The sequence below is a fragment of the Engystomops pustulosus genome, chromosome 9 (assembly GCF_040894005.1).
Source record: "Engystomops pustulosus chromosome 9, aEngPut4.maternal, whole genome shotgun sequence".
In the NCBI taxonomy this organism is placed as follows: domain Eukaryota; kingdom Metazoa; phylum Chordata; class Amphibia; order Anura; family Leptodactylidae; genus Engystomops; species Engystomops pustulosus.
In genome coordinates, this window is record NC_092419.1 from 45191213 (window position 1) to 45216580 (window position 25368).

General features: G+C 41.4%; 1 protein-coding gene across 1 annotated transcript in view; it reads left to right on the top strand.

Annotated features, from left to right (window-relative positions):
- Window positions 1-25368, top strand: part of TRPC5 (transient receptor potential cation channel subfamily C member 5) — a 237064-nt gene that overhangs the window by 165281 nt on the left and 46415 nt on the right. Inside the window, exon 4 of the mRNA XM_072125474.1 lies at window positions 4452-4788. Coding sequence (XP_071981575.1) covers window positions 4452-4788 — 337 coding nt within the window. The remainder of the gene's footprint in view (window positions 1-4451; window positions 4789-25368) is intronic.

Sequence of the window (25368 nt, forward strand, 5' to 3'; positions counted from 1 at the left end):
TAAAAGTGCAGCTGCTTGAAGCAGTCATCAGCCGCCATCTGGGACTGCAGATAAGCCTGGAGCTTGGTATCTTTCTGGTGATTGCTGGATGAAAGACGGGAGGAGGACATAGGATGGGTTAGTAAAGAGAGTTGACATTTCATGCAGTCAGAGAGGGTTATAGGCCTGCCTAAAGAGATGGGTTTTAAGAGCTCCTTTGAAACTTTGGCTGTTGAGTATTAGTCTGATAGTCCGGGGAAGGTCATACCAGAGCATTGGTGCAGCCCAGGAGAAGTCCTGGAGACATGCGTTAGAGGTTCAAATTAAGATAAAGATTAAATTAAGATTGCTGAAAGATGGAAGAGCATGGGCTGGTCGATAGACTGAGATGAAAGAAGAGTGATAGGGAGGTGCAGCATTATTGAGAGCTTTTTGGATGCTGGTTGTTATTTTAAACTGAATACGGAAAGAAATGGGCAAACAAAGTCATGCCTGTGGAGCGACCTGGTGTTACCCTGCCGTAGCAAGTCCAACCCGCTTTGCGGCGGGCTCTGGTGAAAACCGGGTGGCACTTAGACTCCGCTCCCACTTGTCGGCTTATGCCATTGTTCGTGGTGGTCCAGTGTCTGGTGCCTGACATTCTGTAGATGTTTCTGAGATATATGTGGCAAGACTATGCAGTGTAAATGAGAGGTCAAAGTCCAGCACAGCCCCAAGACAGCGGGCCTGCTGCCTATGTGATATAGTGATCCCGTAGAGCTAGATGTAAAGGTCAGGATTGGTCGATTAGTAGATGGTGGAAAGACAAGACGTTGAGTCTTAGAATGTTGTTTCAAGAAGAGAGAGGACATCATGTTAAGGACAGCAGAGAAACAATCATTAGTGTTCGGAAGTAAGGCAGGGGTGAGGTTACGTGCAGAAGTATATAGCTGGGTATTATCAGCATAAAGATGACACTGGAAACCAAATCTGCTGATGGTTTGTCCGATGGGGGCTATAAAGAGGGGAAAGAGTAGAAGACCTAAAACTAAGCCCTGAGGAACCCTGATAGAGGAAGATGAGAAGAGAGAGCTACAGAAAAGGAGACACTGAAAGATAGGTCAGAGAGATAGGAAGAAAACCAAGAGAGAACTGTGTCCTTCAGGCCAATAGAGCGAAGCATCCTGAGGAGGAAGGGGTGGTCCACTGTATAAAATGCTGCTGAAAGATCCAGAAAGAAGAGAGAAAAGTCACCTTAGGATTTAGCAGTGAGGAGATGATTGGAGACTATAGAAAGAGGAGTTTCAGTAGAATGCATAGAAAAGAAACCAGATTGAGGAGGGAGTTAGCTGAGAGATAGTGTGTTAGTCGAGAGAGTCTGAGTTTGGAGATTATAAAGATTAAAAAAAGTATTGTTGGTGCCTGCACCAAAAAATAAAGCAGGGAACAATGATTATGTCCACTCCACATGGACGTGGGGATAGTTTTGTGGTACCTTCCGTATGCAACAAATAGACCCCCCTGCGGTTAGGTATATTATACTTAGTAGAATATTATGCTATGCAGACAAAAAATCTAAGAATGCAATACAAGCATCCTATACTAACAAATTTATACCCAAACAAGACAAGAGACCAAGTCCTAATTTAGCTCGTAAAACAATGAATCTAGGAGACTTGGGCCAGAAAGTAAGAGTTCTCCTTATGGAGACTGCCAAATGCCTTGTAGGCGTGTGGAGACTTATAGCCATTGACGCTCCAGTAGGGGATTCTAAGAAAACATACAAATACCTTACAAAGTAGCTAAAAGAGGCATGGTTTTCCTTATCCTATCCTGGAAAACTTATTTGTATTTTTTCTAGGAGACTTAACACATGTGGATCAAGTTTTACACAGAGAAAACAAACTCAAAACTTAGATGAACATTAAATCAGTTAGGACAGAAAAGGGTCAAATATTAGAAAAACAAACAGACACATGCAATACAAAGGTAATTAACAGCTGTATTCTATTGCAAAGGCTGTGAATGAACTGAAAGGCAGAGTACATACAGTAGATGAAAGAGGGCATTCAGCAATCAAAAAGTGCAAATCAGTCGCTCTTGAGACCAATTTATTACCATATCTCATCATACCTTTTGATTTCCATTTCCTTCTTTAGCTAAAATTTTTATGGGCAGAGTTCCCATTATTTCAAAACCTTGATTGGTAAAGAATATGGTGGAGTGTAGCAACATTTGAAAAGAGTTAAAGAAGCCAGTACGTCATGCACGTAACCTTTGTACTTTGGCTATGAGCTAACCACACAAACTGCGGCCCATCAACTTATACTGGGCATGTTCAAAGTGCGGTGCATGGACCACTGTGCACCATCGCACCAGTAATGTGACTGTCTGCGCAGCCCTATTCCTTCTCATCTTTACGGCGGGAGCAGTGCCTTCCTATAACGGACCGGCCACATGCAACGGCATGTGCCTGCAAAATGCATGGGCATGAGGTCTAAGACATTGGTCGACCAAATCCAGCAAGTTTCATTGAGATTGGCTGATCATATTACTATATGATGTAAATTCAGATACTTTAAAGGTATCAAGTATTGAGCATTTTGAACATGCCTTATCTTGAGATAAACTGCTGACAGATGTGTCTGACAGCACATAAAGACACAGGTATATATTCAGCAAAGCCAACAGTTCAGACTTTATGTATCCAAAATGTTCAGTTTGCTAAATTTCATTTTGCTGTGTCCTAGACAAATGTCGGAAGCTATTGGCAGTGATGCCAGGAAAGCAGAGCCTGCAGCCAAACACAAGTCAATAAAAGTGAACCTTTTGAATCACACTTTGAAGAATACGTCAACACAGGGTTCGGTTTCATTTAATTGGCAGAAAAGATGTTAATTTATTCATCTATCCCATATTCTTAACACTCAGTAAATGGTTTACTCTTGAGTAAAATGCCTGCGTCTGCACAAGGTGTGAAAAGCTTTGACTAAACAGGAGAGAGAAGCTCTTGTGAACATATCCTCCTCAATGTGTGATAGCAAGTCACATTTCCGCTGAGGTGCCAGCCGCACTTTCCCTACAAATTACTTTAACTTTGACATCTAAGTAGTCCAAACACTGTATCAGACAAACCCACGCTGAAAGGTTGTGCTGTGGATTCTTATACCTTCTGTGGGCAGCACACACGCTAGATCCTAGTACACATCTCAATGTTTAACCATAGGCAAACATTCAGGCTTCCATTGGACTGTATAGATTTTGCAAATTAGAAATTTATAATAAAAAATACAATAAAAAACCTTTAAGGAAACTTCAGTTTGGAGCCTTGAGTATAGGTGGCCATGCAGTAGACAACAACTTTTTACCAATGGGACACTTTTTCTTACCACCCTTGAGAAATTAGTTGAAATTAAAATTGCCAATCTTTGTTCAGATTGTAGTAGAGTTAGGAGGCCTCTAGCAACAGACAGTTATCAGGTGCCATCAAAATGAGTGGAATTTGTTGGACCCATGAGGTTATATGTAAAGGGTCTTTAAAGACCCACCGCCAAGTCCTGCTTGAAAATTTGAAATAAAATCTCTCCTTACATTACATGTTATTTAAAGGGCATCTACCACCAGGATTAAAGACTGCATGCAAATGAGCCTGAGGGGCTCCAGGCTCCATTAACACCTATGTAAACTGGAGCCCTTCCAGCTCATTTGCATACAGCTCTTCATTCTGGTGGTAGATGCCATTTAAGGGCAACCTGTATCATAGGGGTAGATGTAGCTTAGTTGATTCATTTTCAACTTTCGTGGTAGAAAATAGGTAATACATAATTTTGGCAACATTGTTGCCCTAGAGCAAGTTTATTCCATAAAATTCCATGTGTCCCTGCAAGATTTACCAAACCAAACTGAGAATCACTGAACTGAACTCAACCTGTCTTTTCAGTTCAGTTATTATGATTTGGTTTGTTGAATCCGGAGATTTATTTAAGTAAACACAAGATAATTGAAGGAAGTTCACCAGATTCCAAATTAACCGGCAACTGAAAACAGCATTGTATAGAGCCAGCACTGCAAGGCTGTAATGCTAACCAATGAACTGCCGTGCTGCCCTATGCTTTTAAGGCTTTCCAAATATAGCTATCTTGTTTCCCTTCTATTTGTATTTTAAGAGGGAAATAGGTATCTATCCATATGCAAATAAGAGCACTGGTGCCCCATGGGAGTGACAAACAGCATAGAAAGAAGAAAGCATGGGCAGAACCAGGAAGAGCCCTACTACTCATGCACCAAGAAGGTAATTTGCATAGAGAAGAAAATTGAATTTTCTCAGAAAAATGTAATGGAACACATGTGTATGCCTTTTGCAAAGCTGTTTTTACTAGTGAGATAATTAATTTTGCTTAGCACCCTATTTATTGTTGAGAGGGGTGTCATGTGATGTTTTATTATAGAGCAATTGATGGATCTGTTCTAACTGTCTCTTTTTGTATTTCCAGTTTGTGGCACAGCCAAACTGTCAACAGTTACTGGCTACACTGTGGTACGATGGATTCCCAGGTTGGCGCCGGAAGCACTGGGCAGTGAAGCTGTTGACCTGCATCACCATTGGATTGCTTTTTCCTGTGCTTTCTGTGGCATATTTAATCGCACCCAAGAGCAGGCTGGGACTGTTCATTAAAAAGCCATTCATCAAGTTTATCTGCCACACAGCCTCATATCTCACTTTCCTATTCCTCTTGCTTTTGGCATCACAGCACATAGTTAGGACTGACTTGCACATGCAAGGACCTCCCCCCACTGTGGTTGAGTGGATGATTTTACCATGGGTTCTAGGTAAGTTTCAACTTCTCAATGTTCTTAATCTGAATATTATGATATGCAATTAACTTAAAATTTAAAGGAAAGAATTTTCTTTCAAGATGCTCTACTCAAAACGAAATTTTATAAAAAAAAGAATCAATAATGATGCTTTGTGTTCTCTAGTGAAGTAATTCCAGTGAGAAGTAACTCTGAAGTAAATACTTATAAATCCAATTTGCTCTGCATGGTGTTTACACACAGGACTATATAATGACTAGCCTGGCAGCTTTCATTACATTAAGTATACAGTTTGTAATAAATAGTAGAAACCAGCAGTGAAATAGTCACATGAAGTGCATCTTTGTGATCTATGAGTGCTAAATAGTTTCCCTGCTGTGTAAATAGTGTTTGGAAAGCAGAAGCTGGAGGTAGGGTTGCTGCAGAGGACACAGAGAAAGTTCTGCGGAATCCCATACTGGGATGGAGGGACCAATAGGGAACAGGAGAGACTTCAGAATTCAAACATTTGCAGAGACATACCATCACATGACCTCCGCCTCCCTCCAGAGTGAGCAGGGATCAGCAGTTCCTCCCCTCCTTCAGTTACCACCTGTAGAAAAATAGTGTAAACAGAAGGGAGTTTTACAGAGACAAGAAGCACAGCCAGAGAAGACAGCTACCTCAGGAAATAATAAGCTTAGGAGCATAACAAAGACACTGCTGAACCTTGGTAAGTACAGGCAGTCCCCGGGTTACGAACAAGACAGGGTCTGGAGGTTTGTTCTTAAGTTGAATTTGTATGTAAGTCGAAACTGTATATTTTATAATTGTAGAACCAGACAAAAAGAATTTTGGCCCCAGTGACAATTGGGGTTTAAACATTTTTTGCTGTAATGGGACCAATGATTATCAATACAGCTTCATTACAGACACCTTACAGCTGATTATTGCAGCCTGGGACTAAAGTAAAGCATTCAGAGAGCTTCACCAGAGGTCAGAGGGGTCTGTCTGTAACTATGGGTTGTCTGTAAGTCGGGTGTCCTTAAGTAGGGGACTGCCTGTAAAGTAACAGACAAATGTGTTGGGCTTTTTGATTTATTTTGATCAAGAGCTATTGATTTGTGAAAAAAACGCTGTGAAGTTGTGCTTTAAAGCACTGATAGCCGATCCCTTTTGCCTTCAATGCTTGATTGAAGATGGATCAGCAACCATTAATTAAATGAGGAGGTTATGCTGGTCCTACTAGTGTTTCCAAGGCATAGACTGACTCCCCTATATGACTCCCCAAGAAGTAATCTTCCTATATTTGTTATCATGGGCCTCCTTCTTTCTAAAACCAACTTTTACAGTGACAGTGTAACAGCTGGTGAAGACGGAGCATGGAGGGGCTAAGGTAGAGCCCTTCTGTTTATTATTTATTATTAGCATAATTTGAAAAGTTGATTTTAAACGGAAGGAATCCATGGACAACAAATCTAAGAAGATTCCCACAGTCACAGTGCCTGGATCTATGAGTAGGGTTCCCAGGATTATCCATGCTTGATTTTGATGGTAGATTTCCTCTAACTATCCAGGAAAATGGGAGAAAGGGGGGGCGGTGAAAAATATCATTTTAATAGTACTAAAATAGTGCAATTATTTACATTTGTATTCTTTAGTTAGTTGTGAAGCATTGATTACCTTTATTTCATTTAATTTTAAAGGAGCATTTTATCTTATTATTCCTACCAGAACATTAGTCAAAGCTCAACTATCTTGTTGTTGGGGAAATTGCTGACCTCAAATGTTAGCGTGAAATATGACTGCTGATAAGTAGTACAGTAGCCAGTAATTCTATAGGTAGTGAAAGAACATACAGTAGGGCTGCTGAGGATATGTGCATAGTCAGCGTTAGCCTACCTTCACACCAACATGAGCATTCTTTGACCACAAACAACGGGCGATGTAGTGTGTCATTGGTGTGTTCTGCTCATACACCAATGACAGTAGAAAATACGGCACAAGCCACAAAGGCAGCAGGGGCAGTTGAAATTATAGCTGTGTGCATGAGCCTATACAAATACAATGGGGGGGGGGGTGCTAGCCATTGAATGAATGGGAAGTCCATGGACGAAAACAACATAACCTTAGACATAATATCTTTACATATTCTGAAAAATTCTAAATGTCCAGATGGTGTCACATAGTATATGTGCCTGATGATTTGATAAAAGCCTTTAAAATTATGCAGTAATTATGCAGCAGACAAATATGCAGTATATTGACATGTGAAAAAGGGCATCAGGGGCTCCTGGCTAAGTCACACAAGCCCCTTCCATCATCTAAATTTTTTCCATAACTTCATTCAATGAGGGATGAGGGGACCAGGAACACCGAATGGAGGGGTGAATAATGAGCCGACAACAAATCCAATCGTGATACTCCCCCCAATGGCGTACAATGCACTGGCCTTCTGGTATATCTGGTGCATAATTGTACCCAAGGTCCTGTCTGGCTTAGAATTCTGCTATAGCCTGCACCAGGATACTGATGCATGCTATAGTAGATGGGCATCCCTGGCCATGAGGGTGGCATAGGGGGATAATGAGACCGTAGGGGGTATTGCCATAACCAGCAATTGTAATTTTTTCATAGCTTATATCAGTGGTGGCAAACCTGTGGCACTGGTGCCAGTGGTGGTACTCGGAGCCCTCTCTGTGGGCACCCAGGCCATCACCAGAGAGGACGCAAGGCATCTTCATGGATTCTCATGCAGCCAAGGACTTGCAGTGCTCAGTGCTATCTGAAAGCGGTTGGCAGGAGGTTGAAAAACTTTCTTCCAAAAACAGTGCCACACCTGAGAATGGTGTTATTCAATCTCTGGATAACTCCTTTAAAGCAGCAGCGCTGCCTGAGAGTACTGGAGGGATTGGAAGGGATGGGCAGATCTGCATTATCATTGTAGCTCCGGCTCCAGGCCTGACAATTCTTTCTGTTCAGGGGAACCTGACTTTGTCCTTCTTTCTACTGGTGTTCTCAGGATACAGATTGGATTGAAAGCTATGACAGGGAAGGGAGCAATAAGTTTACAGCCTAAATTGCAATATTGGCACTTTGCGATAAATAAGTGGGTTTTGGTTGTAGTTTGGGCACTCAGTCTATAAAAGGTTCGCCATCACTGGCTTATATGCTGGAAAACTGGCTTACAAACCACAATAAGTTTCCAGTTATAGTTGTATTTTATGTGTTAATGGTTCTTGCGTTTATTAATGATCTGGGTTCTGTGGATGTCTGAATACTGTGTTCTGTTGTGATCCATTGATTATAGTGAATGAATTTAGAATTTGGCTTTGTGCTATTGTAATCATGTTACAATTCCATATTATAGGATATGTTCTATTGTCGCAACAATGCATTGGCTGTGCTATTTTGTGATGATATCACAATAGTCTATGTTCATGTATAGACTCTTCTATTTTGGTACACCATGCTAGTAACGGGTTGGACCCCCTTTTGCCTTCAGAACTGTCTCAATTCTTTGTGGCATAGATTCAACAAGGTGCTGGAAGCATTCCTCAGAGATTTTGGTCCATATTGACATGATGGCATCACACAGTTGCCGCAGATTTGTCGGCTGCACATCCATGATGCGAATCTCCCGTTCCACCACATCCCAAAGATGCTCTATTGGATTGAGATCTGGTGACTGTGGAGGCCATTTGAGTACAGTGACCTCATTGTCATGTTCAAGAAACCAGTCTGAGATGATTCCAGCTTTATGACATGGCGCATTATCCTGCTGAAAGTAGCCATCAGATGTTGGGTACATTGTGGTCATAAAGGGATGGACATGGTCAGCAACAATACTCAGGTAGGCTGTGGTGTTGCAACGATGCTCAATTGGTACCAAGGGGCCCAAAGAGTGCCAAGAAAATATTCCCCACACCATGACACCACCACCACCAGCCTGAACCGTTGATACAAGGCAGGATGGATCCATGCTTTCATGTTGTTGACGCCAAATTCTGACCCTACCATCCGAATGTCGCAGCAGAAATCGGGACTCATCAGACCAGGCAACGTTTTTCCAATCTTCTACTGTCCAATTTCGATTAGCTTGTACAAATTGTAGCCTCAGTTTCCTGTTCTTAGCTGAAAGGAGTGGCACCCGGTGTGGTCTTCTGCTGCTGTAGCCCATCTGCCTCAAAGTTCGACGTACTGTGCGTTCAGAGATGCTCTTCTGCCTACCTTGGTTGTAACGGGTGGCGATTTGAGTCACTGTTGCCTATCAGCTCGAACCAGTCTGCCCATTCTCCTCTGACATCAACAAGGCATTTCCACCCACAGAACTGCCGCTCACTGGATGTTTTTTCTTTTTCAGACCATTCTCTGTAAACCCTAGAGATGGTTGTGTGTGAAAATCCCAGTAGATCAGCAGTTTCTGAAATACTCAGACGAGCCCTTCTGGCACCAACAACCATTCCACATTCAAAGGCACTCAAATCACCTTTCTTCCCCATACTGATGCTCGGTTTGAACTGCAGGAGATTGTCTTGATCATGTCTACATGCCTAAATGCACTGATTTGCCGTCATGTGATTGGCTGATTAGAAATTAAGTGTTAACGAGCAGTTGGACAGGTGTACCTAATAAAGTGGCTGGTGAGGGTATATTCCTTTATGGGCTGTGTCACAATCTATGTTTATGTCTTGGCAGTGGTCTAGTGTGATAACGGCTCTACGACATATTTCTTTAATGCTTTTGCAACATCCCCCACCGAGTCCTAGCCTTTTCTTGTGGCCTGGAGACAGCCGGGGCCCGGGATACCTGAGTGGCTGGTGGTTGCGGCCTAGGCACGTTAGTGTCACGGTGCTTGGTATGGGGAACCGGAGGGCTGTCCTACAGGCTGGCAGGTCTCCAGCAGGGTGGTGTTGGCAAGAAATGATGAGGGAGAGGCTGCTATAGCGGTTCTCCCTGGGGCAACCCTTTAGGGTCTGGAGTATGAGTCCCTGTGTATTGGACAGGGTGCCCGTGATGGTGACAGCCGTAGTAGCAGGGACCAGACGGAGGCAGACGTTGTCTAAAAGCAACTTACAGTTCTTTATTGGAATCAACAGGAACAGTGGATAATGTGTCCAACGAATCTTAACAATGGTAGCAGGCTGGGGATGCACTTGGAGAGAGAGAACCACAGGGATTGATCACCAGCCTGGATGCAGGGGCAGGCTAGGAGGTAGCTGTGTCCTAGTAGGATTGTCCTAGGTTACTTCAGATATCACCCTTGATGGTAGGATGATATCCCTTTTTCTGTCACTAAACCCCTCAGAGCTGCTCAGGCAGTGAGTTGGCTCTCCTCTGTCTGACTAGACTGGTCTGATCCGGTTTACTGGCTGCACTGTACTGGTCTCCCTCAGAGACCAACTGAACTAGTCTCACTACTCTCACTGTACTAGTCTGTCTGACTAACTAGTCTGACTTAGAGACTGACTAGATTCACTCTGATCTCTAGTCTAACTGTTCTTGTCAGACTAACCTGACTGGATTAACTCCAGTCTTCTTCTGACTGACTCCTGTCAGACTCACTTCACTAGCTGAACTGACTGTTGGCACTCTCCAACCATCACTTCACTTCAGCTCCTGGTCAGGTGGTGGTTACTCCTCCAATTACATCCCAGATTACAATACAATATTATAACAGGTGTGATTGGCTGATGGAATGACATCACATTAAACAATTAACTCCTGCCTTTCCAGGCAGGATCTACTGCTACAGTGTTCCTTTTTTTATGAATTGTGTTCTATTGTACAGTTGTAAATAGTTTGTCTCTGCTAATGTTCATCCTTTTATGGTGTAGAATTAAAATATTTATATTCTGATATCTTTTAAACATTTACAGCCTAACCTTAAAGAGAACCCGTCAGGCAAATTAACCCCCTAAAATAAATATATTTTCATAAACTGCCATTAGAAAGCATTGCCCTTATCCCTTCATTGTCCCTCTACATGCCTGTAACCTTAGGCAATGAGGTCCTAAAGCTAAGAATAGAGAAAACGTTCTTTGCTCTAGCTGGAGCTCCCAATGCTTTTTCTTATGATTATTTTCTTACACTGTTGACTCTCCTTTAACCAATATATGGCACTTGTTAGACAGATCCTTCTGATAAAAACATGTCACTGTTCAGACCAACACCATCGCGTTATTCACCAGCCTTCTTCAATCAGCCTTATAGAACAGTATTGCTAGAAGGAATACTGTATATAGGCAGATGGTGTGGTATGTTCAAACAAGTTTAAAATTTATTGTGTTCATCATACTCACAAAAGATAAAAGTTAAAAATGTGCATATCTCAATCAATAATGGGACACCAGCTAACAAGTCTGCCCGACCCAGGTTTCGCCTCCAAGGCTTCTTCCGGGGCTACGGAATAACGCAATGGTCTTGCGGACTTGTTAGCTGGTGTCCCGTTATTGATTGAGATATGCACATTTTTAACTTTTATCTTTTGTGAGTATGATGAACACAATAAATTTTAAACTTGTTTGAACATACTACACCATCTGCCTATATATTCCTTCTAGCAATACTGTTCTATAAGGCTGATTGAAGAAGGCTGGTGAATAACCTGATGGTGACATGTTTTTATCAGAAGGATCTGTCTAACTAGTGCCATATATTGGTTTAAGCAGAGTCAACAGTGTAAGAAAATAATCATAAGAAGAAGCATTGGGAGCTCCGGCAAGAGCAATGAAAGTTTTCTCTATTCTTGGATTTGTATTAAGACTCTCTGGACCGGTCTTGTACCGTGAGTAGCTCCGTGTGGGAGAATTGTGCACCCATAATTGATTTCTGCAGGTCCTAAAGCTGTATGCAAATGACTTGTGAGATGTCCAATGAGTCATTATCATATTCAAGCTATCCAGCTTATCCATGAGTATGAGGCACAGCCACACCCTCAGTGCTTGACTGACAGCCTGTATAATGGTGTGAGGCTGTATAATGATGTGCTTCCTGGTGCTGGTGCCCCCTGCAGCCTATGTGTGTGTATAGGAGAGATACAAAAGCTCCAGGCAGCCATGTTATAGCAGAACATGTCAGGTACTTGTGTAACTGATGTCTGTGTCTCTCACATGTGTATTAGGAGGATGCAGCATGTCAGCAGATAAAGCACAGACACCAGCAATGCTTTACTATACATTACACAGACCTGAGCAGGGGGAGGAGAGGGGAGGGGTAACAGGGGTGACATCACTGCCTCTGACCATGTGACCAGCCTCATTTACATAATAAAGAAAAGGTGATTTTATAATGATTAATATATGAATTGACTAGATAAAGGCTGGGAGGGATCCTTGTGAGCTGCTCCAACAGGCAGTGGTGACAGGACTAGTGACAGAGACCTGATGACAGGTGTCCTTTAAAGGACATCTACCACCAGGATGAAAGATTGTATGCTAATGAGCCAGAGCCCCTCATTGGCACGCAGTCCTGCATCATGGTGGCAGACCCCCTTTAATAGAAAAACTACATTTTTCACCATAAAAGAACCAATTTAAATGGGTATTTGTAAAGAAGTTGTCCAGGTATATATAACTTTTTATATATGGCTGGGTAGACTTTAACCCCTTCCCACCGCAGCCCTTTTTAATTTTTGAGTTTTCATTTTCCATTCCCCACCTTCAAAAATCTATAACTTATTGATTTTTTTATGTACAGAGCTGTGTGAGGGTTTGTTTTCGGGGTAACAAATGGTGGTATTTAATATTCCATCCCATGTACTGAGAAGCTGGAAAAAAATTAAAAATGCAGTTGGTGAAATTGTGAAATTGGTGAAAAAGGATAGGGACTAACTTGCTGATCAGTGGTGGTCTCAGTGATGGGACCCCCACAGATCCAACTGGGGCACATCGGACCCATGCTCACATGATCTGTGGGTGCCCCATCACTGAGACCCCCACTGACCAGCAAGTGTGGCCACATCCTGTGGTTTTGTGGCAAACCCCTTTAAAGCTATTTAGTAAAATACAATTCTTCATGTACTTGTTGGTCATTTTCATATAGTTTTTTTACCTTTTTACCTTTCCAAGCCTGGAAGTGGTAATTTCTTTGATGTCCATTGATGTAGCTGTTAATAGAACGCTATCCGTATCTCAGTACTGCAGGGAGGCTGCTCTGTCGCAGTGTGTTTGTCTCCCATGATTGATGTGCATATGTTTATTTTTCTCGGTGCACTCCTCCAAGCTAACATTTCTGTTTATTTGCCTTCCAATGTCAAAAAGACTTATTAATGTGGATATTTGTGCCAGGGCAAACATGCCTGTCACTGATCTGTGTGTACAGCGAAGACCTCATCTTTATATCTTGCCATCATGTACAGGTTCAATGACCATAGCAGTGTGATAAAATGTGCTGACAACGTCTCCAGCAAATGGAGTAGTTTGAGAAGGTGACACTTTACAAAATCTTCTATAGATGACATTCTAAGGGCTCCTGCACAAAATCATATTTTTTCCATGTCTGCAAACTACAGGTCTCTAGGACTTTTTTGGGCCTATGTCAAAAGTATTCATGGTCCATATGGCAGCAAAAATGGGTCATATCTGTGTGTATGAGCCCATGGCAATACAGGGAGTTGTGGAAAATTGCAAAAATAAGGGTTGTATAAACAGAGGAAAAAAATGATTGTGTGAATGATGGCTAACTTATTATTCGAGGTGTAAATTTATTGTGTTGATTTAACTTCGCCACATGAAAAGGTACTGACTGCCATGTCTGACTATAGTGATACGGATAATATTTGCATAGTATGCCAAACCCAAGTGAATAAGAATGGCCCCAAAACAAAAATAGTCCAGGGTAACCAATTTAAGGACTGTTTCATTTATTGAAGTGAGACCAGTGCAAGAACGTTGCGTCACTTTAAGAGAAGGGTTTAAGTAGCAGCCGGCCACATACAAGCCAATACCATGTTCAATTCGAAGTGTAACACTCCCGAGTATGGAGAAATGGAAATGTGTTCTCTAGAATGATATGGTACATTTTACTATTGATGATCAAATTTTGGTTTGGCAGATACCAAGAGAATGCTATTTACTGGAATGCTTAATGTGCACTCGAAAATAAAGGTTGATGATATTGTATGAGGCTTTTTATCATGGTGTGGGTCAATCCCCTTCAAAGCCGTGTACTGGGATGGGCTCCCCATAATACATCGAATTCACAGACAAGGAAGGCAACTCCAACTCAGGTTAGCAAAACTATTACATTGTACTTAAGTTCTTAAAAGTTTTGAAAGGAAATACCCCAAAGACCCTTGTGTTAGACAGCGCAGGGCCATCTGATGTGCGCTCCAAATACTTCACAATCTTTGTGCCTGGCCGCTTGTACCTTCTAATATCCTAATCAACGGGAACAATTCTTTGAGTGTGATATAGGGGCAGTATAACACAAAAGCTACAAACTTATCAAATTACCTCTATTCCCCCAGACAGGGTATAACAGGTTTTGTACACAAATAAATCAGCTTCTGGAGCGAGGAGGCCCGTGACTTACACACTACCTATCTGATCTTACTACAGGCCTTTATACAGCCACTAGTAACTTGGTGCCAAGAGAGTAATGGGGTGCGTGCACGGTTACCCTCTGCACTGGGGCCTCAGTTCTCTCACTGGATATCTTGGGTACCTTTACCTTCAGAAATAGCTGGAAAAGGGTCTCATCCAAAATATTAAAAATTTCAGCGCATCTCGCAAAAAAAAAAATTACGTGCCACTGCCACATACACCGAAGCATGAAAAAAGATATAGTGCCAGAAGATGGCAAAATGTTTTCATTTTTCTAAATGCCTTAAAAAACACAATAAAACCTATATAAATGTAGTATCTCCTTGATGGTACCGACCCAAAAGATAACTTGTCATTTGGGGTGCACAGATGACATTTTCCAGCAATTTCACTGCATTTAATTTTTTTCCACACTTCCCAGTACATGACATGGAATGTTTAATACCGTCATTATGTAGTGCAATTTGTTATGCAAAATACAAGCCCCCCACACACATTGCTTTACATAGAAAAATAAAAAATGCACAAAAGAAAAAGGGTCTGGTTGTTAAGGGGTTAAATGAATTAATTTTGAAACACATGAAAAGCGATAAAAAATCAATTGGAATAAGCTCCTTAATTTTTATACTTTCTCTCATCAAACGTCTCCCCGAATCTCTCCATCTGGTGTATTTATAGAGGAAGTGCTTTGTGCCGGCTGCCGCTTAATTGATTTCTAGATTTTCATCCTCTTTATGATATAATTTTAGCAAATGGGAATATTCAGGTTACATATCAGTTCTCTTTTAAGATAAAAGGTATAAAATATAACAACAAACACTGTCTTAGCTGGAGTAGTATGCAGCCCTACAGCTACAAATCAATATTTCTTGATAAGCTGAAATGAAATCAACGCTATGTTGGCCATCTGGTAATAATGACCCGTGGTGGGTGTGATGTAGTAATACTACAGATTTGTGATTACACAATCCATAGAAAATAGCGGCCATCCTTTCTAGCACTTAATGAATGGACTGCAAAGCTGTACACTTCACCTTCAATATCAACTTGTTTAATTCTGATTCTATTGGATTGTCCCAAATGACCTGCTCCGGTCTGATATTATTATTATTACTGCATAAAATTATTGTTACATAAAATAAGTAACAAATTAAAAATGTTGTGTTTTTCATTTAATTCTTTTTTTTTCTTAATGGTAATCTACCATCAAAATCCATCATGATAAACCAACTCATTGATCCAGGCACCGTGACTATGATAATCATCTACCGTATATACTCGTGTATAAGCCAAGTTTTTTAGCACAAAAAATGTGCTGAAAAACCTCGCCTCGGCTTATACACGAGTCAAAAAAAAAAAATAATACTCACCCTCCGGTGTCCCCGATGTTCATCGCGGGTCCCGGCGGCTCCCGGCGGCTCCCCATGTCTTCTCTTCTGTCTTCTATCTTCTCTAGCCGGCAGAGTCGCGTCCATGCGATCTGCCAGCCGTCACACACTGTGATCGCTGTCGCCGCAGATGGCGTCATCCGTGGCGACAGCGCTGCATCACAGTGTGCGACGGCCGGCGCAATCTCCCGGCCAGAGAAGAGTGAAGAGTGAAGAAGTTGCCGGGAGCCACGATGGGGATCGAAAGCCGCCGGGAGCCGTGACGAACATCGGGGACAACGGAGGGTGAGTATTAAGTTTATTTCTTTATCTGTATACTACTAGCGGCTGCTGTATACTACTGAGGGCAGACTGTATACTGATGGTGGCAGGCTGTATATTACTGGGGACAAGCTGTATACTACTGGGGGCAGGCTGTATACTACTGGGGGCAGGCTGTATACTGCAAGGGGACAAGCTTTATACTACTGGGGGCAGGCTGTATACTACTGGGGGCAGGTTGTATACTACTGGGGGCAGGCTGTATACTACTGGGGGCAAGCTGTATACTACTGGGGGCAGGCGGTATGCCACGTGGAGCTGCTGTATGCTACGTGGGGCTGGCTGTATACTACATGGGGGCTGGTTGGCGGTATACTACATGGGGGCTGGTTGGCGGTATACTACATGGGGGCTGGCTGGCTGTATACTACACCCTCGGCTTATACTCGAGTCAATAGGTTTTCCCAGTTTTCGGTGGTAAAATTAGGGGTCTCTGCTTATACTCGGGTCGGCTTATACTCGAGTATATATGGTAATATCTGTTATCAATGGCCTCCTTCCTTCTATTTAAAGTCTGAAGGGCTACCCTAGCCCCCCTTTACAGGCTGTTACACTTTCCCTCCTTCCCCCAGATCTCTGAGCACTGTAATCTTAGTGTTGTGGGAGAAGAGGGAGGGGAAGCAGTGTAACAGTCTTTAAATCTAGATCAAAGAGAGGCTAGGATAGTACTTCAGACCAAGTTGATTTTAGAAGGAAGGAGAACATGGATAACAAATTTAAGAAGATTACCACAGTCAACGTGACTGGATCTATGAGTTATTGTCCTGGTTTATCATGATAGATTTTTATGGTAGATTTACCTTCAATTTGATTGTTTTATCATGTTATCTTTTTATTTTATTATATTTTATTTTGCAATATACAGTTTCTAGCTATGGAAGTTCTCACTTTTGAATTAGCTTCTAAGATACTGAACATCCTAGTCAACTAAAAAAAGGGATGCTCAATTAGTAACAAAGTGACACTCTGACTGCCAAAGATTGCGATTTACTATGTGTACGACAATGGAAATCAAAAGATTACAGAGGATAATGATGATCCCTTTCCATATGTCTCAATAGGGAAAATAGACATTATAAAAGGGGGCTCAGAACCCCTCCTCAATAGGGCAGGTTAAGAGTTACTACTACACATTGCGGAATTTGCATCAAAAACCGCCATAAATGATTTGCACCACATTAAGAAAACTCTTAAGACAGTTTGACACTTTCAAGACTAGTAAGACAAAATGGTGTGGCCTCTAAAAAAGGGGCGTGGCTTCATGGGAAAAGGTCTGTGCATTAACAAACTATGCAAGTGGACCAGAATAATAGAAGCAAAGAATGACTATACAGTCTTAAACGATGCCAGATTTTTTAAACCAGCATCAGATAAAGTGATAAATCCATAAAACAATCACCAATGTTATTGTGCTGTTAGATGACATCTAGGCCATTTATGAAGCTCTCTGCTGTCAAAAGCTCCTGAGCTCGGCTCTCCCACAGATACCCAGCTCTTAGAGAAAAACAGCCTTGTCTCCTCATGTGATTAAACCTTGTTTTCTCGCAAGCCGGGTCCAGGTGCATGGAGAGGGCTCACGGGCCAAGCCCTCTCCATAGCCGGTAAGTCTTTGCTGTATATTACAGCAAAGGCTTACCGGTAACACCCGAGATTGGTGCTAGCACCGATCAAGGGTGTTTTCTCGCCGATCGCCTCCAGCATTGCTGCGGACAACTTCAAAAACGTGACATCATCGGGGAGCAGCGATCCGTCGCCATGACAGCCTTAGGTCTTCTGAAGACCCGAGGCTGTCTCATTTTAACCCAATCATTACAATGTACAATGAGAAGGAAAATCCCCATATACTGATATTGATATATATGATAGGATCGATCAGAAAACCTTGGGTTAAAGTACCCTAGGGAGTCTGAAAAATAGTAAAAGTAAAAATTAAAAAAAAAGTTTAAAAAAAAATAATAAAAAAACCTAAAAATTCAGATCACTCCCCTTTCCTTAGAACTGATATAAATATTAGTAAGCAGTAAAAATCATAAACACATTAGGTATCGCCATGTCTGAAAATGCACGATCTATCAAAATATAATAATGGCTTTTCACTGCGTTTTACCTCGTAACAGAAAATAGTGCCCAAAGTCGAAAACTTTTTTGCCATTTTGAAAAATAATTAAAAAAATCAATAGCCCAGAACTGGACGGCATATTCCAGGTGAGGCCGAACCAATGCCTTGTACAGTGGTAATATTACAGCCCTATCCCGAGAGTCCAGACCAATTATGATACATGACAAGAACTTGCTGGCTTTAGCGGTAGCTGACTGACATTGCATGCTTGACAAAGATTCATTGTGAATCGAAACGTTGCACTTTTTTCTATGCCTGTGTGAATAAAGGTTTAACCTTTTTTCATCATATTGGATGCTGTGGCCTTCTCTCCTTTTTTTATATATGTGACCTATATATGCTGTATGTATATACAGTGTATGGTGTGTGTATGTTTGTATATGGCACTGTATGTGTGTATATGCTCCATATGTGTGTGTATGAGTGTATAAATATGTGATTGTAACCTGCATGTGTCAGTATACAAATATGTATATTTTTTAAGTGGGAAGGCAGCTATGGGCCCCTACCTCTCCTAGTTACTCCACAGCCCAGGTCCTTCTAAACAAGGAACTCACCCAGATTTACTCCCCCAAGGACATATGTTGCCTGTGGATTATTAGCCCCCAGTTACATAAGCTTACATTTATCCACATTGAATCTAATTTTCCGAGTGGATGACCAAACACTCAGTTGGTCACATTTATCAGTTTGTGGATTTTCTGTTGTGCAATTTTTGTGGTGTTTTACACTGTGATTTTATATTGTGGCTCATAGCTTTAATGTATTTGGTGCACCATAAGAAATAAAAATGGACATCAGAAATTACAAACCACATTCATGAAGTTGGTAAACTTGGTTTTTGTTGGTCTAAATGTCTGCCAACACTTGTGTGTGGGAGGCAGAAAATGGTCAAAAATATAAGCTGCTCCCAAAATGAGCAACAAAAAGTGAGGCTTTTGTGGTGCGGAAACTCTGTAACTTTTTCGGAGCAGGCACAAAATAAAAAGCCATGGAATTTCCTGACCAAAAAAGTCCCAAAACCATTATTTCATGTGCCCCAATGTGTCTAAGTCAGCTTGTAGCCTATGAACATTCTCCATAGACTGCACTATACTACAAAAATAGACACAGTACTACTAATCCTGTCGATATCTATGACTATAAAGAACAAGTGAAATAAATGTTCTATACAGATTTACGGCCATTGCCATTCATTTCTGTATTAGAAATCCTGAAAGGCGAAAGCCTGAATGAGAAAATGTATGAAATGTGTCTTAATATGATCATTAATATTCACGCATCAGTATAATTCTAAGATATAGCACAGAATAAAAGTTTCCCAACTAATTCTAATATAAAAGTTGTAGGACGACTAGCCACAGCAAGGGTTGTTTAAAGCCGAGTTGGCTTTAAATGAGCGGTTCATATTTCAGACAAACTATAATAGTGAAATACTAAGTATAATACCGTTTCAAGCATCTTGGCTACCTGCAAGGAAGGTTAAACAATGGAAATTTAAGTGACAGAATAATTTCTGGAATGAAAGAAATTATTCTTTGTGAATCAATGCAGAACACAATAACACACAGCACGCAGCTTGTGGTAACATAAGACAAGTAAGCAACAGACTGGAGCTTGGTTCACTTCATTATTTCGCTGTTTGCTTCCATTACAGTTACAGCAGACAACCCTAGGGAAACCAGAGCAGCATGAAGGTTAAAAATAATAATAAAAATAATGTGCCTATCTTCTTTAGATTCCCCAGTCCCACAGGACCCCCTTCCCTTGTTCCAGCTTGTAGATTACACCTCTGGCCGTTCAGAACCATTGAACATTGCTTTCCTCTCTTCTGTCGTAGTCATGTGACCATCAATATTTCTGGGCAGATGTGTGAACAATAAGTTGGGGGGTCATGCTGCACCATCGGGGAGCCAGAGCAAGAGAAGGACATAGTAAGGGGGCGGCTTAGGGCACAGGGAGGACAGACAAGACAGTGACCCCTAAACTGACCACCCAAAACTGTCACCTTCCTACTTGACTCCAGTTTCCTAAGGTGAATATGAGACAAACACGAGGACAGTGTCTCCCTAAGCCAAAGTGCAGACACAAAACAAGACTTACAAACGTCACAACAAAGATATAGTATACGGTACAGAATCAGAGTCCAAGAGGAATAGTCAAAGGCACAATAGCCGAGATCAATGAATCATAATAAGCAATAGAATAGCAATGGCACAGGCAAGGTAGAAAGCAGAGAAATAGTAATATAACCAACAGGGAGTAATGAAACTTGGCAGGTATATAAAGCAGTTCCTGGACGACGTCCCCAGCAGCTGACTGGAGCAGTTGCCCATTATACTATTAACCCTTTACAGTACAGGGCTGGCCTGCAGATAGCAGGGTGTGGCTCAATCAATCCAAACACATCAGAAACAGTAGCCACTGTTTATACACAAGAAACACAAACAAAAATTTGTGCTACCTCATTTGTTAGCCATGGACAAAGGTAGATCTTGGCACAGATTTTACAGACAGTTTATATTTACATCCTTATTCCACTGGTACTCTGTGCATTAAAACTGATAAATCATATATTGACAGGAAGTAGTCAGCTCACCCATGTTCTGTGATCCAGAACTTCATTACAAGCACAGAATACAACGCTGCGGTGGCAAAGTTAAATCCAGGAAAAGAGAAAAATTTCTAGTTTGTGAAGGTCCAACAGAATTCCGGCTTTATTTAGACATCTTTAAAGAAGGCCTGTCACCCTCAAAAAACACTCTACTTTAGTAAGTAGCTCCTAGCGCTACCCAAGATGTAGCAGTGTTAAACTGCTAGCTTTATCGGAAGCTTCTGTTAACCCCTTAAGGACTGAGGGTTTTTCGGCTCATTTCTCGCTCTCCAACTTCAAAAATCCATAACTTTTTCATTTTTCTGTGTACAGACCTGTGTGAGGGCTTATTTTGTGCGTAACAAATTTTACTTTCCCGTAATGTTATTTATTTTAACATGCCGTATACTGCGAAGCTGAAAAAAATTCCAAATGTGGAAAAATTGAAAAAAAAACGTCACGTTCTTGTGGGTTCAGTTTTTACGACTTTCACTCTTCGCTCCAAATAACACGCCTACTTTATTCTTTGGTTCGGTGCGATCGCGGTGATACCAAATTTATATAGGTTTTATTGTGATTTAATACATTTTCAAAAATTAAACGAATGTGTACAAAAAAGAAAAAAAAATTTTGCCATCTTCTGACTCTAATAACTTTTTCATACTTTGGCGCACGGAAATGTGTGAGGGGTCATTTTTTGCGAAATGAAGCGCCGCGCGCCGCCGTCTTTTAAATGCCGCCGGCGACTTTGCCGGCGGCAACGGGGGGGTTAATAGCCGCGATCGGTGCTAGCACCGACCGCGGTTATTAGCGGTGGGGGTTTTATGCATTATGCAAAAACCCCCACCTTTGTATGAAGAGGACTCAGCCCGTGAGCCCTCTTCATACATCCCTTATACCTCTGCGCCATAGAGCTATGGCGCAGAGCGTTAAGGGGTTAAAGGTACCAAACACTGGAGCACCATATCCTCGGAGGGGGGCGGTCCGAGGCGCTCCACTCTCTGAAGCTTTTCCCCCTGACTGCCCCTCCCACAAAATAGGCCAGGCTTTATGCGGCAGTTACCACCTCTTCGGACCGCCTCCTCATTAATACACTGGACTGCTGTAAGCTTGGTCCGGCGTTCTGAGGGTATGGCGCTGCAGAGTTTTCTAGCCTTTTCTGTGGGTTCTGATAAAACTAGCAGTTTAACACATGGGGTAGTAAGCAGCTTTAGTAAGCAGCTCCTAGAGCGTTTTTTTTTTGGGTGACAGATCCTCTATAAAACATGTATGAGTTACAAGCATGATGATCGTGCTTGTAACCCATGGATGTTTTAAAGGTGCCTAAATAAAGCCTGAATTCTGTTGAACCTTCACAAGGTCGAAATTCTTCTCTTTTCGTGGATTAAAACTTGTAAACCATGTAATGATAACCACCACAGAAACTAAATATTGATACTAACAGCGGACCTTCCGTTACTTTAGAAGTTACCTTAGACTTCCATATGTTCTTATGCATTGGAAGATGCAGGAGATTTGTTTTTAATAACATTTTTAATAGCATTTTTGGGATGATCTTTTTACGACAGATTTGAAGTAACCGGTCTTGACATGGAATGTATAAAATGTATAAAAAATGTATAAAAAATAGCGCCACCCAGCGTTCAGTTTTATTTACATTGCCTGTAGCGCCTACTCTCATTGCTCCCAGGGTCTTTTCACACATTTTACCGATTATTGTTTCTTTGATAGCTTGTCTCTCTACTCTTATTCCTCCATAGCTTTTGTTATTTTCCTTTGTGCGTACATATCGCTGACAGAAAGTTCACCTTGCAAATTACAACCCTGAGTTCCATTCAGCAGGAATCTTATGATGTTTAAAAGTCGCCAGAGTTCTTGTAGACTACTGAGCTATCATGGTGAGAGATGTAACTCCCATCGGCTTTTATGGGTTTTCTGTGAGCCTTTGTCTAATTCTCGGTGACATGAGTCATGATCATTTACTGGAAAAGAATAATCATACTACTTGTACAGTAATGTACAGTATATATAGGCACAGCTAGTAGTGGAATGTACTGGCAGATGGTTGTAAAATTCTTTGGTATTCTGAATAAAATTTGGAAATTGTAGAAAAAATTTATTAGAAATATTTCACGTGTCCGGATGTTTTGTCCAGTAGAAAATGCTGCCACTATAACTAGTCATTCGCTCACTTTTACAAAGATTCATTGTCATACTACTATACTATGGAGTGCACACATATATATCAATTATAAGTAATATCCATAGATACACATATAGACATTAAACATGTTACACCTCTATATACCTACATTACATACACATATTTTACATGCTATATTCTCATCTTTTTTTTTTTTGTATACACTCAACATATACAGCGCTGAGCAAATAAATCCATAGACATATACTGTCAGACAGAGGCATCCTTCTTGTCGCTATCTTTCCAGCATATGTCGCATACTGTGGAAAACACAAGCTGGGTCTTTCCATTAAGCTCTATCCTGCTGAGCGACGTATGAGCTGAGTAGAAACCATTACTGGTAATAGGGGATGGATGCAAAGAATTGCATTCCTTCCCCGGCTTCCACTGAGCATACGCACATATAAGGTGTCACAGTTTATAAAGAAACCGTGTAGAGAGAGCAATAAGAACTATGGAAATGGAAAAGGAAAAACTTTCCCTTACTCTATGGCTAAGCTAGGCTTCACCGGACTAGCTCTAGACCAGACAATTTCTCTCTCCCTAACTAAAACATTTCTGCTAAAACTAGACAAACAATCCCAGCATGCACACAAACACAAACCCGAGACTGAATACAGGAAGGAGGGCAAAATGAAGGACAGGAATAAAGGGCAACAACACGAGCATGACCAAAAGGTACATACAATTAAGTAAACACAGACAAAGGGGAACAAACAGGAAAGTGGTGAGTGAATACAAGAGAACAGACAAACTTCAGAATCTCTCACCACAAAGTTACACACTAATAGAAAGTATAGATGCTCCAACAGAACAGAGCCAGGAATAAGCTGCAGATACAATACCCAGCAAAGACTGAATTACAAAACCAGACTTAAATGGGGCCCGGACACACCTGATAGGATAATACAAATTATCACAGCTGAGACCTAAAAACAGCAGCAGGTAATGCAGAAACCAGCAACAAGAAGACCGGTATAAAACTATCAGACTACATTGCACAGTGGTAGAGAACTGACCAGACAGCCCAAAGTAAGCCAGTTGAAATCCTGACATAAGGACAGTGAGATCACTGCAAGTAATACCCTGAACATTGAGGCTCAGTTACTTAATACAGTGCAGTTTGCCTGTGTAGTGTGCAGGGGGCGCCAGATTCAGGGTTTCTGGTGCACGTTCTTCATGAATCTGGCGCCCCCTGTACTGCTGAGACAGAGTGCACCACTATTTTTTTTGGTACACCTTTAACATGGGGCGTGCCACACATATCTGCCGGACTTTGCATGATAAATGTTGCGCACGGTTCGAGTGAACACACGAATGTCCATTTCAGCGTAGTATAGTGCAGCTATGACACAAATGTGTCTCAGACACTTAAATACCTGTAAAAGCAGTTTGTACAGAAAAGAACATGCAAAGTCAGGCAGAAAACTGGCACAGGGGCTTTAATAAATCTGGATATACCCACCACCTGATTTATCAAAAGTACAAATTTTATTAACATATGCAGAGTGCATAGACATTACAATCACCATGACATAAAATCAACCCATAAAAAAAAACCCAGAACACATAAGAACACATCAATTGTAATCCCAGTATTGAGTCTGTATATGGATATATTCTGATTAGAGATATTGCAGGCCGTGTATTGTACTCTTAGTCTATGGAGAATTGGCATTTATCATTATTTTTTATTAAATCTGGGCCTGAGTGGCTTCTACCAATGATGGAACAAAATGATGTATCCCTCTGTATGTGCATACCGTGGGATATGCTTTGGCCCTCTGTTCTAAGGATATCCTTACAATGTAAGGCCATAATGTGATGTGAACCGAGCTTTACACATAAATATGTACACCTCCCGTTTACATACAATTACACACACTACGGATACTTGCACACTAACATAGCTGGTAAAGCAGTGGGCTGGTAGTGTAGGGCTCTCTAAAGAGGTATTCCCCTTCCCTTCTCTGGGAGTGCGCTCACACATAGCAGTAACGCATACTTTTTCAAACACATCACAACGGCTGAGAAGAGGAGATTTGTTTTACTACATTGCTGTCAACATGTGTTAACACATGCGTTAGAGCTATGTTAACACATGTGTTAACACAATGTTGACATCAGTGTAATTAGGCAAATCTTCTCTTTTCAACTGTGATGCGTTTGAAAATGTGTTACTGCCACGTGTGAACGCTCCTTCACAGAGCTGATGTCTAGGTCAAGCTACAATACCTGGTAGTAAACTCTGGGTGTTGTGACTGTCTGTAGTATTGAAAGAAAAGGTAGAGAGAAGGCCACATCCTGAATCCCCTCATCTCTTCCTAACTTTGCCGGTACACCCAAAGTTTGTCCTTATGGCAAACCTGCTTTGGCTGAAAACCTTGTAATTATGTTAGTGCAGGCTGTTGATTTTAATAATGTAAAATGCAAGTTACATGTATATA